Genomic DNA, 13,875 nt, shown 5'->3' with positions numbered 1-13,875 from the left:
ATTTAATTTTGTCTGTGGTTTGTCTGTGCCCTCGTTTTTTACTTGGTTGAACTCAAACATTGAGTTAAGATACGGCCAAGGATTTTGTGAAAGTCCCTGCTCCGAGTCCGGCTCATTATCAGACTCAGACGACTCAGCGGATTGTCTTTCTTCTCCTGACGCAGGCGTAGCCATTGTTGCGGCTCTGTCTTGACAAACGCAGGCTACTTTGGCGGTATCGTTTTGAGGAGGCTTGACGTATTTCCGCTTTACGTACATCCCAGTGGAGAGCGTGCACTGTGATAGGTCTCCTCCTTTGACAAAAACAGCTTGTGTCCAATAGGATTTTAGGGAAGAAGAAAAAAGAGCAGACCTGAAAGTAACAAGTACTTTTCAGCCTTCCTAGAAATTTACTCGAGTAAAAGTAAACATATTTGTCTTGGAAATGTTCATGTGGATGTATTCAAGTAAGAGTAATAAGTACCAAAAAGTAAGTACCAAAGAAATCTAATACTCAAGTAAAGTACAAATCCTCTGGATATGTACTTAAGTACAGTACTCAAGTAAATTTACTCCGTTACTGTCCACCACTGCTGTTGTGTGATGAGGCTGTGAAGGAGGAGGACACGTCTCTCTGCAGGACAGTTTCACCTTTGATCTTTTTCACATTTACAGGAACCAGACTCATGTAGAGGCCGAGTTTATTTCTGCTTGTTCAAGATTTTCAACTTCCTGTTTGTGCAGTAAAACTCTGAATTTAACAGAATTTAATGCATTTAATCTTAGAAACAGAAAATGAGAAAAGGCGCTGAGAGAAAGCTTCAGAGTAGCTTGGATCAGCAAATACGGCTGTATCAGTGACTTCCTCCACCTCCCACTGGTTTATGACTGCATTCAAGTGACATAAACACTAAAGAGAGGAGCAAACCAGTGCAGGATCAGCTAATCTCTGTCCAACACCAGTGGTGTGTGTTTCATCTGCAGATGAAGGTGTGTGTGTGAGCTGATGTGGACGTGAATTCAGCAGAATGGACCAGTGTGAGGACAGAGAGGATGGAGTCCCTCCCTCTAAAACCTCTCTGTGTGGGGAACATGAGAGTCGGAGCAAAGCTCAGAGGTGAGATGAGAATCTCTAACTGTCCCTGACTCTTCTGCATGTCAGAGCTCAAGACTCACATCACCAAACCACATTATTACAGGAATCAACCTGGACCTGGACCTGGACCTGGACCTGGACCTGGACCTGGACCTGGACCTGGACCTGGACCTAAACCTAAACTTAAACCTAAACCGGGATCTGGACCCAGCTGTTTATCCTTGAAGAGCGCCCGGTCAAAGGAAGAAATTATTCATTTTAAAGGAGACCAACCTTCTGCCGTAAAGAGGTGAGTGTATTCAGTTTAATGCTTTTCAAATAGACTAAATATTTTTATCTGAATAACTTCTTTTTCATATAAATATAATATTTACATTTTGAACTTTTGTCTTTTATCAGGGTCCATCAGAAAAGAGACTATCTTGAAGCTGAACCCAGCTGTTTGTCCTTGAAGAGCGACCACTCAAATGAAAGATTAATTACCTTTAAAGGAGACCAACAGTGTTCTTCAGAGAAGTGAGATGTATTTAAACACATTAAATGTATTTCAATCAGTCCTTGTGTTAGGAAATGTCCACATGTTTCTTCCTGAGTAGATCCATGTAGTCCTGGAACCCTGTGGTCCTCCATCACCTGATGGTGATCTGAGATTCTTCCTCATAGATATTCATCTCCTGTCAGGAACCTTTTCCTCTGGTTGACATATCTGGAGGTCTTACCTTCCAGAGGACTGATCCTAATGATGATCCAGAGTTCCTCAACTGCTTTATGTCTCCATCAGTTGTCCATGTTCCTGATCTTGTTGTAACATGTACATTCTCAGTGGATCAGCAGGACTAGTAAACCTTCAGCACCACAGCCAGTCCTCTGATGGACTGTCCTCATCCAAACAGGACTTCATGGACCTTCAGCTGGTGTTTGTCTCTGTGTGGACAGACATGATGTGAGCTAATTGTTCCTGGTTCCTCCACAGAGTGGACCAGCAGAGCTCAGAGCCTCCCAGCGGTCCGTCTGTCCAGCAGCATCAGACACAGCTGGACTCCATATTTCTGGTCTGTACATGAACAACAACTGCTTCCCCTTCTGTTCTGTTGATGTTTGTCTCCATGCTGGTCTCTGGAGACCAGTGAACTGTCAGTCTGTCCAACATGGGTCTGATGTTTGTCTCCATGCTGGTCTCTGGAGACCAGTGGACTTTCAGTTTGTCCAACATGGGTCTGATGTTTGTCTCCATGCTGGTGTCTGGAGACCAGTGGACTGTCAGTCTTTCCAACAGGGGTCTGATGTTTGTCTCTGTGGTTTCAGTCTGATTTTGTCCTTCATGTGGTCTTCTGTTCCAGCTGCTGGAGGACAACATTGTCATGTTTGTGAAGAATGAGCTGAAGAAGATCCAGAGGGGTCTGAGTCCAGATTACCCAGAATCCCTAGAGCATCTGTTGCAGGGTGAGGATGAATAGCAGAGGAGGAGCAGAGAGGCGTTTGTGAAGATCACAGTGAACTTCCTGAGGAGAATGAAGCAGGAGGAGCTGGCTGAACATCTGCAGAGCAGTAAGAGGATTTCTCTGAACACTTGGATAAATGCTGGATAAATGACCCAGAATGCCTCAGGAGATAAACAACATTCACAGATCAGCCATAACATTAAAACCACTGAAAGATGAAGGGAAGAATTCTGCTCATCTTGTTCCATCTGTTGTGCCACTCAGGTAGCTTGGCTGGTCAGTTATCGAAGGCTAATGATAGAGAATTATTAATAATTAATAAAGTGGACTATTTATCAAATTGAATTACCAAAATGATAATAATTCTCGTAGGGGCACCACCCCGGGGCCCTAATCCAGGGAAAAATGATAATTTAACAGCAGAAAATCAGTCTCAGATGATTAAGGTTTAAGTATAGTATAATATAATTGAAGGGTGAGATCCGAACACTGGCTCTGCTCACACAATCAGATATGACCAAAATCCGTATGAAATAACAACAACCACTCATTAAAAATCATTATTTACATACGGGTATCAAAGCAGATGTAAATAAATACCCAATAAATCCTGATGGCACACTACAGTATTATAAAACCATTAATTAACTAGAAAAACATCAATCAATAAAAATGAAATGAAAGTTAAATGCATGGAATGAAAAAAAAAGAAATCAAAGCAATAATAAAGATGATACAGAACCTCTACAGTTCAAACGTGGCTGCAATGTTTAAAGAGGGCTCCTGTAGTATTTAAAGATGGCGGAACCCTCTTTAAGCCACGTGCAAATCTAGACCGGATGTTACTCCCGGTGTTTTAAACCGTGATCAACTGGCGAAACGGCGCTTTAAAGCATGAATGACTAGCAGAAAGTGGTGACTACAAATTAATGACAACAGTCATGATAATGATGCTGATGTAATCTCAGCTCTGAACACAGATTTAGCTCTGAAACACTCCCAGTTAAACTAATACACCCAGGTCTCAAAACCTCACGCCTCCTCGGGTCTCCGGGTGCCGATCAGGGGTTCCTGCCGGGTCTTTTGGTCGGAGTCCCCAACCCAAGAGGTCTCCCGCCTCTACTGCTCCTCCTCCTGACTCTGGAATCAAAAGAGGACGGTGGTGCAGCGTGAAGCAGCCGGCGCTCCCCCCCCCCCGGTCCGGAGGCTATCACGTCGTCTCGGGTGCGCGCGGGGCCGGTCCACTTCTGGGACGTGCGGGTGCCCGTCGGGCTGATGAGTGCGTGGCCCCAGACGGGGCGGCGGGATGCGTCTCGGTTCTGCGCTGGGCAAGCTGACCACAGGTCCTTCCAGGAGAAACTCTAGAGCAGAGAGAGAGGTTAGGAAAGAGGAACGGGTCTCACCCTGGATCGGGGCCGAGCTTCGAAGCGGCTCTTCCCCCCTTTCCAGCTCCCAGGGACCGGGGACACGTGAAGTGGGAGTCGGAGCTCCGGATGAAAAGTTGAGACCAAGAGTCAACGGGAGCCGGAGCCCCGCGGATCGCGGCTGGAACGGGCGGGCCCCGCAGGCCTTACACCTCCCCCCAGCCGGGGGGAGAAAAGGAGATGGGATCTTGGCCCAGAGCCAAAAGTGGACGTGCTGACCCACTGGTTGATGAAGGAAAAAGAGAAAGACAACCGAGGGATTTGAGTCCTCCGTGCGCTGCGGTGACGTCATCGGTGCCTCGTTGCGATTGGATGCGCGCTGCTTGTAGGCGCCACCCCCCCACGCAAGGCATGCTGGGGGTTGTAGTTCATGGCAAGGTGGCCATTTTAGGAGGCACATTACAGCCGATTTTCGGCTGAGCAGTCTCAAAGTTGAATATACACATTCACAACATGTTCATACATTTATAAGTCCAGAGTTCACATGAGCATATGGGCAACGCCCAACACATCAATGTTTTGCTGGAATCAAATCTGCATTCTTGATCCACACACAGGTTATTTTGATCGTTGACACCCACCTAAGTTGAGGGGTGACATTCGCTGCAAATCTGAAATGAGAGAATCACAGGAAAACACACAACGGGCACACAACCATTTGGAATCCACTTCACAAACACCACGACAATTACAAGAACGCAACAACCCACAAACCCACAATCAGGGCTCTACTGCTAACATCTTGGTACTAAAAACTCCAGGACCCCCAGATGCTCTTGTCTCTTCCATGTCCTGAAAGTTCAGAGGTGTTTTGGTGGTAAAAGTTATTCTACTTAATATTGGACAGCTCATCCTAATGCTAGAGTTGATCAGTGTAGGTTCACATCCTGATTCTTTAGGAGAATAAAGTTGAACTTCATATTTTTATATCACAAATTGTTTGTTTCCCATGTGTATTCAGATGTTTCTGCTGCAGTTTACCAAAAGTGGCTGAAGTCTAAGCTGAAGAAAAGGTGCCACTGTGTGTCTGAGGGGATTGTTAAAGCAGGAAACCCAACCCTTCTGAAGCAGATCTACACAGAGCTCTACATCACAGAGGGAGAGACTGGAGAGGTCAACAATGAACATGAAGTCAGACAGATTGAAGCAGCATCCAGGAAACCAACCAGAGCAGAAACAACCATCAAACAGGAAGACATCTTTAAACTCTCACCCGAAACAGATGAACCAATAAGAACAGTGATGACGAAGGGAGTGGCCGGTATCGGGAAAACAGTCTTAACACAGAAGTTCACTCTGGACTGGGCTGAAGGAGCCAACCAGGACATCCAGTTGCTGCTTCCATTCACCTTCAGAGAGCTGAATGTGCTGAAAGATAGAAAGATCAGTTTGGTGGAACTTGTTCATCACTTCTTCCCTGAAACCAGAGAAATGTGCAGCTTTGAAGAGTTCCAGGTCGTGTTCATCTTTGACGGTCTGGATGAGAGTCGACTTCCTCTGGACTTCCACAACAATGAGGTCCTGACTGATGTTACAGAATCCACCTCATTGGATGTGCTGCTGACAAACCTCATCAGGGGGAACCTGCTTCCTTCTGCTCGTCTCTGGATCACCACACGACCCGCAGCAGCCAATCAGATCCCTCCTGAGTGTGTCTCCATGGTGACAGAGGTCAGAGGGTTCACTAACCCACAGAAGGAGGAATACTTCAGGAAGAGGTTCAGAGAAGAGGAGCAGACCAGCAGGATCATCTCCCACATCAAGACATCACGGAGCCTCCACATCATGTGCCACATCCCAGTCTTCTGCTGGATCACTGCTACGGTCCTGGAGAAAGACCTGGAAACCAGAGAGGGAGGGGAGCTGCCCAAGACCCTGACTGAGATGTACATCCACTTCCTGGTGGTCCAGGCCAAACTGAAGAAGGTCAAGTATGATGGAGGTGGGACGGATCCACACTGGAGTCAAGAGAGCAGGAAGATGGTGGAGTCTCTGGGAAAACTGGCTTTTGAGCAGCTGCAGAAAGGAAACCTGATCTTCTATGAACCAGACCTGAGAGAGTGTGGCATCGATGTCAGAGAGGCTTCAGTGTACTCAGGAGTGTTCACCCAGATCTTTAGAGAGGAAAGCAGCCTGTACCAGGGCCAGATCTTCTGCTTCATCCATCTGAGTGTTCAGGAGTTTCTGGCTGCTCTTCATGTCCATCGGACCTTCATCAAGTCTGGAGTCAACCTGCTGGAGGAACAGAAAAACACCTCCAGGTGGTTTAAAACAAGAGCAGAGACTCAGTTCTATCGGAGTGCTGTGGACATGGCCTTACAGAGTCCAAACGGACACCTGGACTTGTTCCTCCGCTTCCTCCTGGGTCTTTCAATGGGAACCAATCAGACTCTCCTACAAGGTCTGTTGAAACTAAAACAAACAAGTTCACAGAACAATCAGGAAACGGTTAAATACATCAAGAAGAAGATCAGCGAGCATCTGTCTGCAGAGAAAAGCATCAACCTGTTCCACTGTCTGAATGAACTGAACAATGGTTCTCTGGTGGAGGAGGTCCAACGGTTCCTGAGGTCTGGACGTCTCTCCACAGATGATCTGTCTCCTGCTCAGTGGTCGGCTCTGGTCTTCATCTTACTGTCATCAGAAGATCTGGAGGTGTTTGACCTGAAGAAATACTCAGCTTCAGAGGAAGTTCTACAGAGACTGCTGCCGGTGGTCAAAGCCTCCAAGAAAGTTGTGTAAGTACGAACATAGACACATCTGTTTAGTGTTGTGTTCTTGGTGTAAATCAGTTAAATTCACTGTTCAACTAAGCTTAGGTTCATGTGGGACCAGTTCTCCTCAATGATTAATCTCAGGAAACTTTACATGCAGAGAAGAGAAATGCAGATTTGATCAAAACTGTAGTGCAGAAACACTTATTGATTAATAGTTGAATTGATCAGTATTCATTTAAATTCTATGATTCATTCATTTGTTGAATTAAATAAACAATGTTCGAATTACATAATTATTTCTCTTTAATCTCCTCTGCAGGTTGAGTGGTTGTAACCTCTCAGAGGACATCTGTGCAGATCTGTCCTCAGTTCTCAGCTCTCAGTCCTCCAGTCTGACAGAACTGGACCTGAGTAACAACCACCTGCAGGATTCAGGACTGAAGAAGCTGTATCCTGGACTGGAGAGTCCACACTGTCACCTGGAGTCTCTCAGGTCAGAATCCACCAAGTGTTCAACTGTTGACCGTTAGAACTGTTTATTTGGTTGTTTTATTAGATCCCCATTAGCTGCCGACCTTTGACAGCAGTTTGTTCTATCACTACATCACCCATAATTAAGCACAGCATAGGGTATTCTATTCATAAATGTTTTGAACCTAAAACAATACACTTTGTCTTCTCCTTATTCAGAATTCATTTGTTTCTTCATCTGTCATCTGAGCAAGTGTCATAGCTGTGGAGCGTCCTTTCTTGTTTGCATGTTGATATACTGAATTTAACACTTTTTTTCAAAAAGTTATCTTGTATTTGCTCATATATTATTTGCTTAATTATTTTACCGGGAGTGGGTGATAAACTACTGTAATTGTTCTACTGCTTTTATCTGAAAATAATTCTTTGTTATTCCTTAAGAACTGTGGTTTATATTGAAGGGATGTTTTAGGATTTTAAAGTGTGTCTGTGTGAAGTTCATGTGAGTGGTTCACGTCTTACCTGCATTAGATATCAGTCACAGCGTCTGTTTGGAGAAACACGTTCAATTCATCATCGTTGATTAAAATTCTATTGTTATTTATTCATAGTCTGATTGACATAATAACTGTTTAAACAGGTTTTCAACAGCTGTACAATCTCCTGACATACAGTAAATGACTGTTTTAGTGTCTTCCAGTCAGGTTTCTGTCCACATCACAGCACTGAGACAGCTCTGTTAAAGGTCTTTAATGACATCCGCTACTATACTGATAGTGGCAACATTTCAGTCTTGGTCTCTCTGGATCTCAGTGCTCCGTTCGACACGGTCGACGAGAACATCTTGATAGACCGGTTGAAGAAATGGGTGGGACTTTCTAGCACAGCATTAATTTGGTTGGAGTTCTATCTGAAAGACGGAGACTATTATGTGTCTTTAGGTAACTACAAATCAGAGATAACAAAAATAACATGTGGAGTTCCCCAAGGTTTAATTCTGGGGCCTCTGCTTTTTAACATCGACATGCTCCCACTCACTCAAATTATGAAAAAGAACAAAATGTGTTACCATAACTATGCAGATGACACATAAATCTAAACATCTCACCAGGAGACTATAATCCAATTCAGAAATTGATCAAATGCATTGATAAAATTAAAGAGTGGCTGTGCCAGAAGTTTTTATTCAGTTAAACGAAGATAAAACAGAAATAATAGTGTTTGGAGAAGAGGAAAAAAAGATGAAAAGTCATCACTCAGCTTCATGCTGTAAAGATAAAAACCAAGAGCCAAGCCAAAAATCTGGGAGTGGTTCTGGACTCAGACCTGAATTATAAAAGCCACATTAAGACAGTAGTGAAGTCAGCTAATTATCATCTAAAGAAGATATCCGGGATTAAAGGACTGATGTCTCAGCAGGACTTAGAAGGTCTGGTCCAGCTTTTATCTTCAGTAGACTGGACTACTGTAACGCTGGTCTCACGGGTCTCCCTAGAACCTCCGTCAACCAGCTGCAGTTAGTCCAGAACCCTGCTGCCTGAGTCCTCACTAAGAAAAAGACACCCGAGTCCTCACAAAGACCAAGAGACCCGAGTCCTCACTAAGACCAAGAGACATGAGTCCTCACTAAGACCAAGAAAGTGGACTACATAACTCTAGTTCTTAGATCTCTATGCTGGTTTCCTGTCTGTCTCAGAATAGATGTTAATTCCAGCTGTTGGTTTATAAATCTGAATGGTCTCGGACCAAAATACATCTCCATGATGAACCAACCAGAACCCTCAGGTCATCAGGGTCACACCTCCTTTCTGTACCTAGAGTTAGAACCAAACACAATGAAGCATTTTTCAGCTTTTATGCTCCTGTGCTGTGGAAAAAACTCTCAGAATGCATCACGGCAGCTGAAACTCTCTACAGGCTTAAGTTAATTTGAAAACCTTTTTATTTCCTGCTGCATTGCAGTAATCTCCTATAATGCACTGGGAACTTTATTTCTTGCATTTCATTTGTTTTATTCTTTTTAGCATATATATCTGTCTTTAGTTTCTGCTTTTAAACTTTTTTAACTTTTAATGCAATTTTTTAAATGTTTTTATGTAAAGCACTTTGAGTTGTCTTGTTCATGAAATGTTAAACAAATAAACTTTCCTAAATGACCTCATAGTGAGCGGAGTGGCCTAGTGATTGGGGCTTCGGGCTCATGATCCGAAGGTCGTGGTTTCGGGCACTGGCGTCACTTTGTGCATCCTTGGGAAAGATGCTTTTCTCTCGGCTTTCCTCACTTCGCCCAGGTGTATGAATGGGTACCTAGCTTTGCTAGAGGAAGTATCCAGCAATAGACTAGCGTCCTATCTTGGGGGTGGTTACCACCTGTTCGTTTGCAATACAGAAACTGGAGATAAACACCGGCTCTATGGGCCACAAGGCTCGAAAAGGACATACTTAAATAACATCATGATCTCTCTTTTTTATCTCCTCTGCAGGTTGAGTGACTGTAACCTCTCAGAGGACATCTGTGCAGATCTGTGCTCAGTTCTCCGCTCTCAGTCCTCCAGTTTGACAGAATTGGACCTGAGTAACAACCATCTGCAGGATTCAGGACTGAAGAAGCTGTGTCCTGGACTGGAGAGTCCACACTGTCACCTGGAGTCTCTCAGGTCAGAATCCACCAAGTTCTCAACTGTTGCCCGTTAGAACTGTGGTTGATATTGAAAGATTGTTGATGAAAGCTTTAATTACAGTAACTGGGTCCAGATTACGGGTTAAAGCGTGTGGATGATGAACGAGTAGAAGGGCTCCACTAAGTCCACATAAACGTCTGTTTGTAGTCAGTTTCAGGTTATTTCAGTGACCATTTGTGTTTTTTTCTTCCTTTAATTGAACAATATCAAAAAGTTTGTCCACCTGTGAACATCTCTAAACTCCCCTCTCTAATCTGATCTATTCTTTATCACTAAAAGTTCTCAAATAAGACTTTTATGTCAGACTTTGAAATGTTTTCTAATATAATATTGAATTAGTTTCCATATAATGATCAAACTGGAGCACCAATAACTGCTGACTGACCTCAGCAGCAGAAGTGTCTGTTCTTCTAACCTCGACTCAGTCTGTGTCTGGATGTCCACAAGGTGCTGGACTGATCAATATGATCCACTGATCCATTGAAACATTTTTGATCATCTGACTTTGAATAAAAATCAGCAAATTGTTTCTGGAGACTTCAGAACATTTCAGACAAAGCAACGTCCCTGGAAACACAAACGCTGTTTGGTTGAGAAAAATTTATGTTTAGCTCATTAAAGTGATCTTTAAACACGGCTGACTTATCTGATTGCAAAACTCACTAAAGTCTTGAGGACAGAGACGTCAGTCATGGAGTGTGATGTCACATGTTCAGGTCACATGATGCTCTTCAGACGTCTCTCTTCACATCTGGATGCTGTCGGCCTCAGCAGCAGTGGGACTCTTTGTATGTTGATGTTCATCCACAAGTTTAGTTCAGGCAGAAACGTCTCAGCAACATTTGTTGGATTGAGGCTGAATTCCAGTGTTTCTGCTGATCCTCTGACTTTTCCTTCAGCGCCATCATCAGGTGAACATGAGGACAGAGTCAGCTTTAGTCTCAGAGCAGTTATCTCAGAGTCTCTGCATGTGTGTTGTGTTGTGTATCTGCAGGCTGTCAGGCTGTCTGATCTCAGAGGAAGGCTGTGCTTCTCTGGTCTCAGCTCTGAACTCCAACCCCTCCCATCTGAGAGAGCTGGACCTGAGCTACAACCATCCAGGAGAGTCAGCAGTGAAGCTTTTCTCTGCTGGACTGGAGGATCCCCGCTGGAGACTGGACACTCTCAGGTATGAAGAAAGAGGGACATCAGTCACTCTTCATGGTGTTGTTTCAATTTTATTTTTTTATATAGCGTCTAATACAACAAAAGTTGTCTCCAGATGCTTTCCAGAGACCCAGAACATGACCCCCGAGCAATTATTACATAAACAATGGCAGGTAAAAACTCCCATAGTGGGAGAAAAGCCTTAAGCCAAACAGTGGAAAGGAAAATCTCCCCTTTAGGAGAGAAGAAACCTGGACCAGGACCAGGCTCATAAGGGGGGACCCTCCTGCCGAGGGCCAGACTGGGGGGTCAGCAGCACACAGCAGGCAGGGGGAAGCAGCAACGGGATGACCGGGGATGGGAACCGCAGGCCAGCACACAGCTCCCGAAGCTCCGGCCCAATAAGCAAGCCCCAGGTTAGGTTCAGGGTCGGGGAAATGTTGAGAAGGGGCAGGGCCAGGGAGAGAGGTCTTGACGGACAAATCTCTCCCCCGCCTAACTTGGCCGTTACCCTGCCCCTCTCACTCCCACGCTGCAGGTTCCAGTGTTGTGCATTCAGAGATGCTTTTCGCCACCACCAGAGAATGCTGCACCATGTACAAAAGAGAAAAAAGAAAAGGGGGGCCAGCACAAGAAACTACAGGAGCGATGGACAAAAATGATAGCTATGAGATACTTATAATAAATAAAAATGGAAATGGAGAAGAGAGAAAGGGAAGAGGAGAGGAGAAGAAAGGTGAGAGGCACCGCCCAGTGGTCGGTGCCCCCCTGCAGCATAGGCCTATAGAAGCATATCTACCACAAAGCTATATTTGAGACTAACTATTATAGTCTTCTATAGCTGCAACTATGACTACTGACTCTAACACACTAGGGTTTACACTACCTAGAGATTTACCAACACCAGCTAGAGGTTTACTAACGAGTAAACATGCACTCCGAGAACGGACAGCTCTGCCGGGAACATAAGTCACTATCAGGTCTTCCAAATAATGCGGAGCTAAGCTGTTTTGGGCTTTATATGCAAGTAATAACATTTTTAATTGGATTCTGAATTTTACGGGTAGCCAATGGAGAGACGCTAACACTGGAGAGACGTGGTCTCTCCTGCTGATTCCTGTCAGCACTCGGACTGCTGCATTTTGCTGGAGCCTTGTTGTGGATAATCTTTTTGGCTCTGTATTGTTTGAACAGAGATCTTTGAGCAGATGGAGCTGCTGCTCATCTGGTGCTGCACCAGAGCTGATAGATGCAGTTCACAACTCTGAGCCGTTCTTGACCCAGTAAACATACCAGAACCACAGCAGTGTGGTTTTCAGGCCGATTACAGAACAATAACAGCTGCACCTTCACTCATCCATGACATGGTCTCCTCCTGCTCCTGATTCAGTAAAGATGAAATCAGATGAAAATAATGTGTTCAAACTGTGCTGGAACATGACAACCACAGGACAGGACTTCAGAGATGCTGCATTCAAGTGCATCTGTCCAAGTGTTGGACTGTTCCTTCATCAGTGTGTGAGAGCCATGTAATGTCCATGTTTGAGAGAGACTGTGCTGGTCTGACCCCCACTCCTCCTTTCAGGGTGGAGCCTGCTGGACAACGATGGTTGACACCAGGTCTGAGGAAGTGTAAGTGTGTTTTTATTTCATTCACACATTCAACCATCTTCACACTGACACATAACTCGTTCACGAGTCCATCAATGATCAATGACAGATCAATAATAACTGCAGCTGGGTTGTTTGTTCTCTCCATCAGATTCCTGTCAACTCACCATCGACACAAACACAGTCCACAACAACATCAAACTTTCTGACAACAACAGGAAGATGACACGTGTGAAGGAGGATCAGTCATATCCTGATCATCCAGACAGGTTTGATGTCTATCCTCAGCTGCTGTGTAGAGAATTTCTGACGGGTCGCTGTTACTGGGAGGTCCAATTGAGAAGAAGAGTTTCTGTATCAGTGAGTTACAGAAGAATCAGTAGGAAAGGAAACTCTGTTGACTGTTTGTTTGGAAGGAACGATCATTCCTGGAGTCTGTACTGTTATGATGATGGTCGGTACCGTGTCTGTCACAATAAGAGAGGAACACCTTCCTCCTCCTCTTCCTCAGTCTCTGACAGAGTAGCAGTGTATGTGGATGTTCCTGCTGGAACTCTGTCCTTCTACAGTGTCTCCTCTGACAGACTGATACACCTCCACACCTTCAATACCACATTCACTGAACCTCTCTATCCTGGGTTCATATTCTGGTCTGGTTCTGGTTCTGGTTCTTCTGTGTCTCTGTGTTGACTTCAGTCTCAAGATCCTCCTGCCAGAGAAACTGTCTCTGTTGGACAGATAGTTGAGTCTGTACATGTCTGTCTCTGTTTCCACCAGAACACATGGATCACATGTTGGTGAAACTGTTCTGAATGATTCCTTTGAAACTTCTTCCTCTTCCAGTCCTTTAAATGTGGAAGCTGCCATTTTTCCAGGATCCACTTCTGTCTGTTTCCAGTCAGAGCTTCACAGTCAACACCAGCATGTTGTTTCCCTGAAGCTCAGTTCAGCTGAGATCATTCAGTTCATGTCAGCTGCAGATAGTTTGCTGCACATGTGACCAACTGTGATGTCAGAGAGGAATCACTGAGCTGCAATCAGCCAAGATGAAGTTACAACCTGCTGACAGATCTGAGCACAAGGTTGCTGTGCAGCCAGGGTTCATCCTGGTCTTTATTCACACCACTTCCTGTTCCAGCCATGACATCACTACTGGACTGTCAGGTTTCTGTCATGGTAAAAATGTTTTTTTATATGTGAGCTCTCACCAAGATGATTAAAATGATCCATCCATTATCTAGAACTGCTTCTTCACGTAGGCGAGCGCCTTTGCCCGTGGGACCCAGCCAGGAAACGGCGACGTGGGCC

General features: G+C 44.7%; 1 protein-coding gene across 1 annotated transcript; it reads left to right on the top strand.

Annotated features, from left to right (window-relative positions):
• The first annotated feature begins 1,239 nt into the window (after nucleotides 1-1,239).
• LOC133419776 (NLR family CARD domain-containing protein 3-like) lies at nucleotides 1,240-13,792 on the top strand. Its single transcript, XM_061709192.1, has 8 exons — nucleotides 1,240-1,364; nucleotides 1,475-1,591; nucleotides 2,049-2,127; nucleotides 2,416-2,623; nucleotides 4,903-6,679; nucleotides 7,853-7,997; nucleotides 12,489-12,588; nucleotides 12,719-13,792. Exons 4-8 carry the CDS (start codon nucleotides 2,587-2,589, stop codon nucleotides 13,255-13,257), a joined length of 2,598 nt encoding a protein of 865 aa, XP_061565176.1. The 5' UTR covers nucleotides 1,240-1,364; nucleotides 1,475-1,591; nucleotides 2,049-2,127; nucleotides 2,416-2,586; the 3' UTR covers nucleotides 13,258-13,792.
• The last annotated feature ends 83 nt before the right edge of the window (nucleotides 13,793-13,875 follow it).

Source organism: Cololabis saira, chromosome 19, assembly GCF_033807715.1.
Source record: "Cololabis saira isolate AMF1-May2022 chromosome 19, fColSai1.1, whole genome shotgun sequence".
NCBI classification, from domain to species: domain Eukaryota; kingdom Metazoa; phylum Chordata; class Actinopteri; order Beloniformes; family Belonidae; genus Cololabis; species Cololabis saira.
Note: the sequence above shows the minus strand (reverse complement) of the source record. Positions and strands in the feature narration are given on the sequence as shown.

Excerpts from the sequence above, each read along its gene's own strand:
- LOC133419776 (XM_061709192.1), top strand. The coding sequence starts at position 2,587 with ATGAAGCAGGAGGAGCTGGCTGAACATCTGCAGAGCA. Across the intron at positions 6,680-7,852 it reads AAAGCCTCCAAGAAAGTTGT|CACTGAGACAGCTCTGTTAA; the intron begins GTAAGTACGAAC and ends TCCACATCACAG. Across the intron at positions 7,998-12,488 it reads TAGACCGGTTGAAGAAATGG|ATGTCCATGTTTGAGAGAGA; the intron begins GTGGGACTTTCT and ends GAGAGCCATGTA.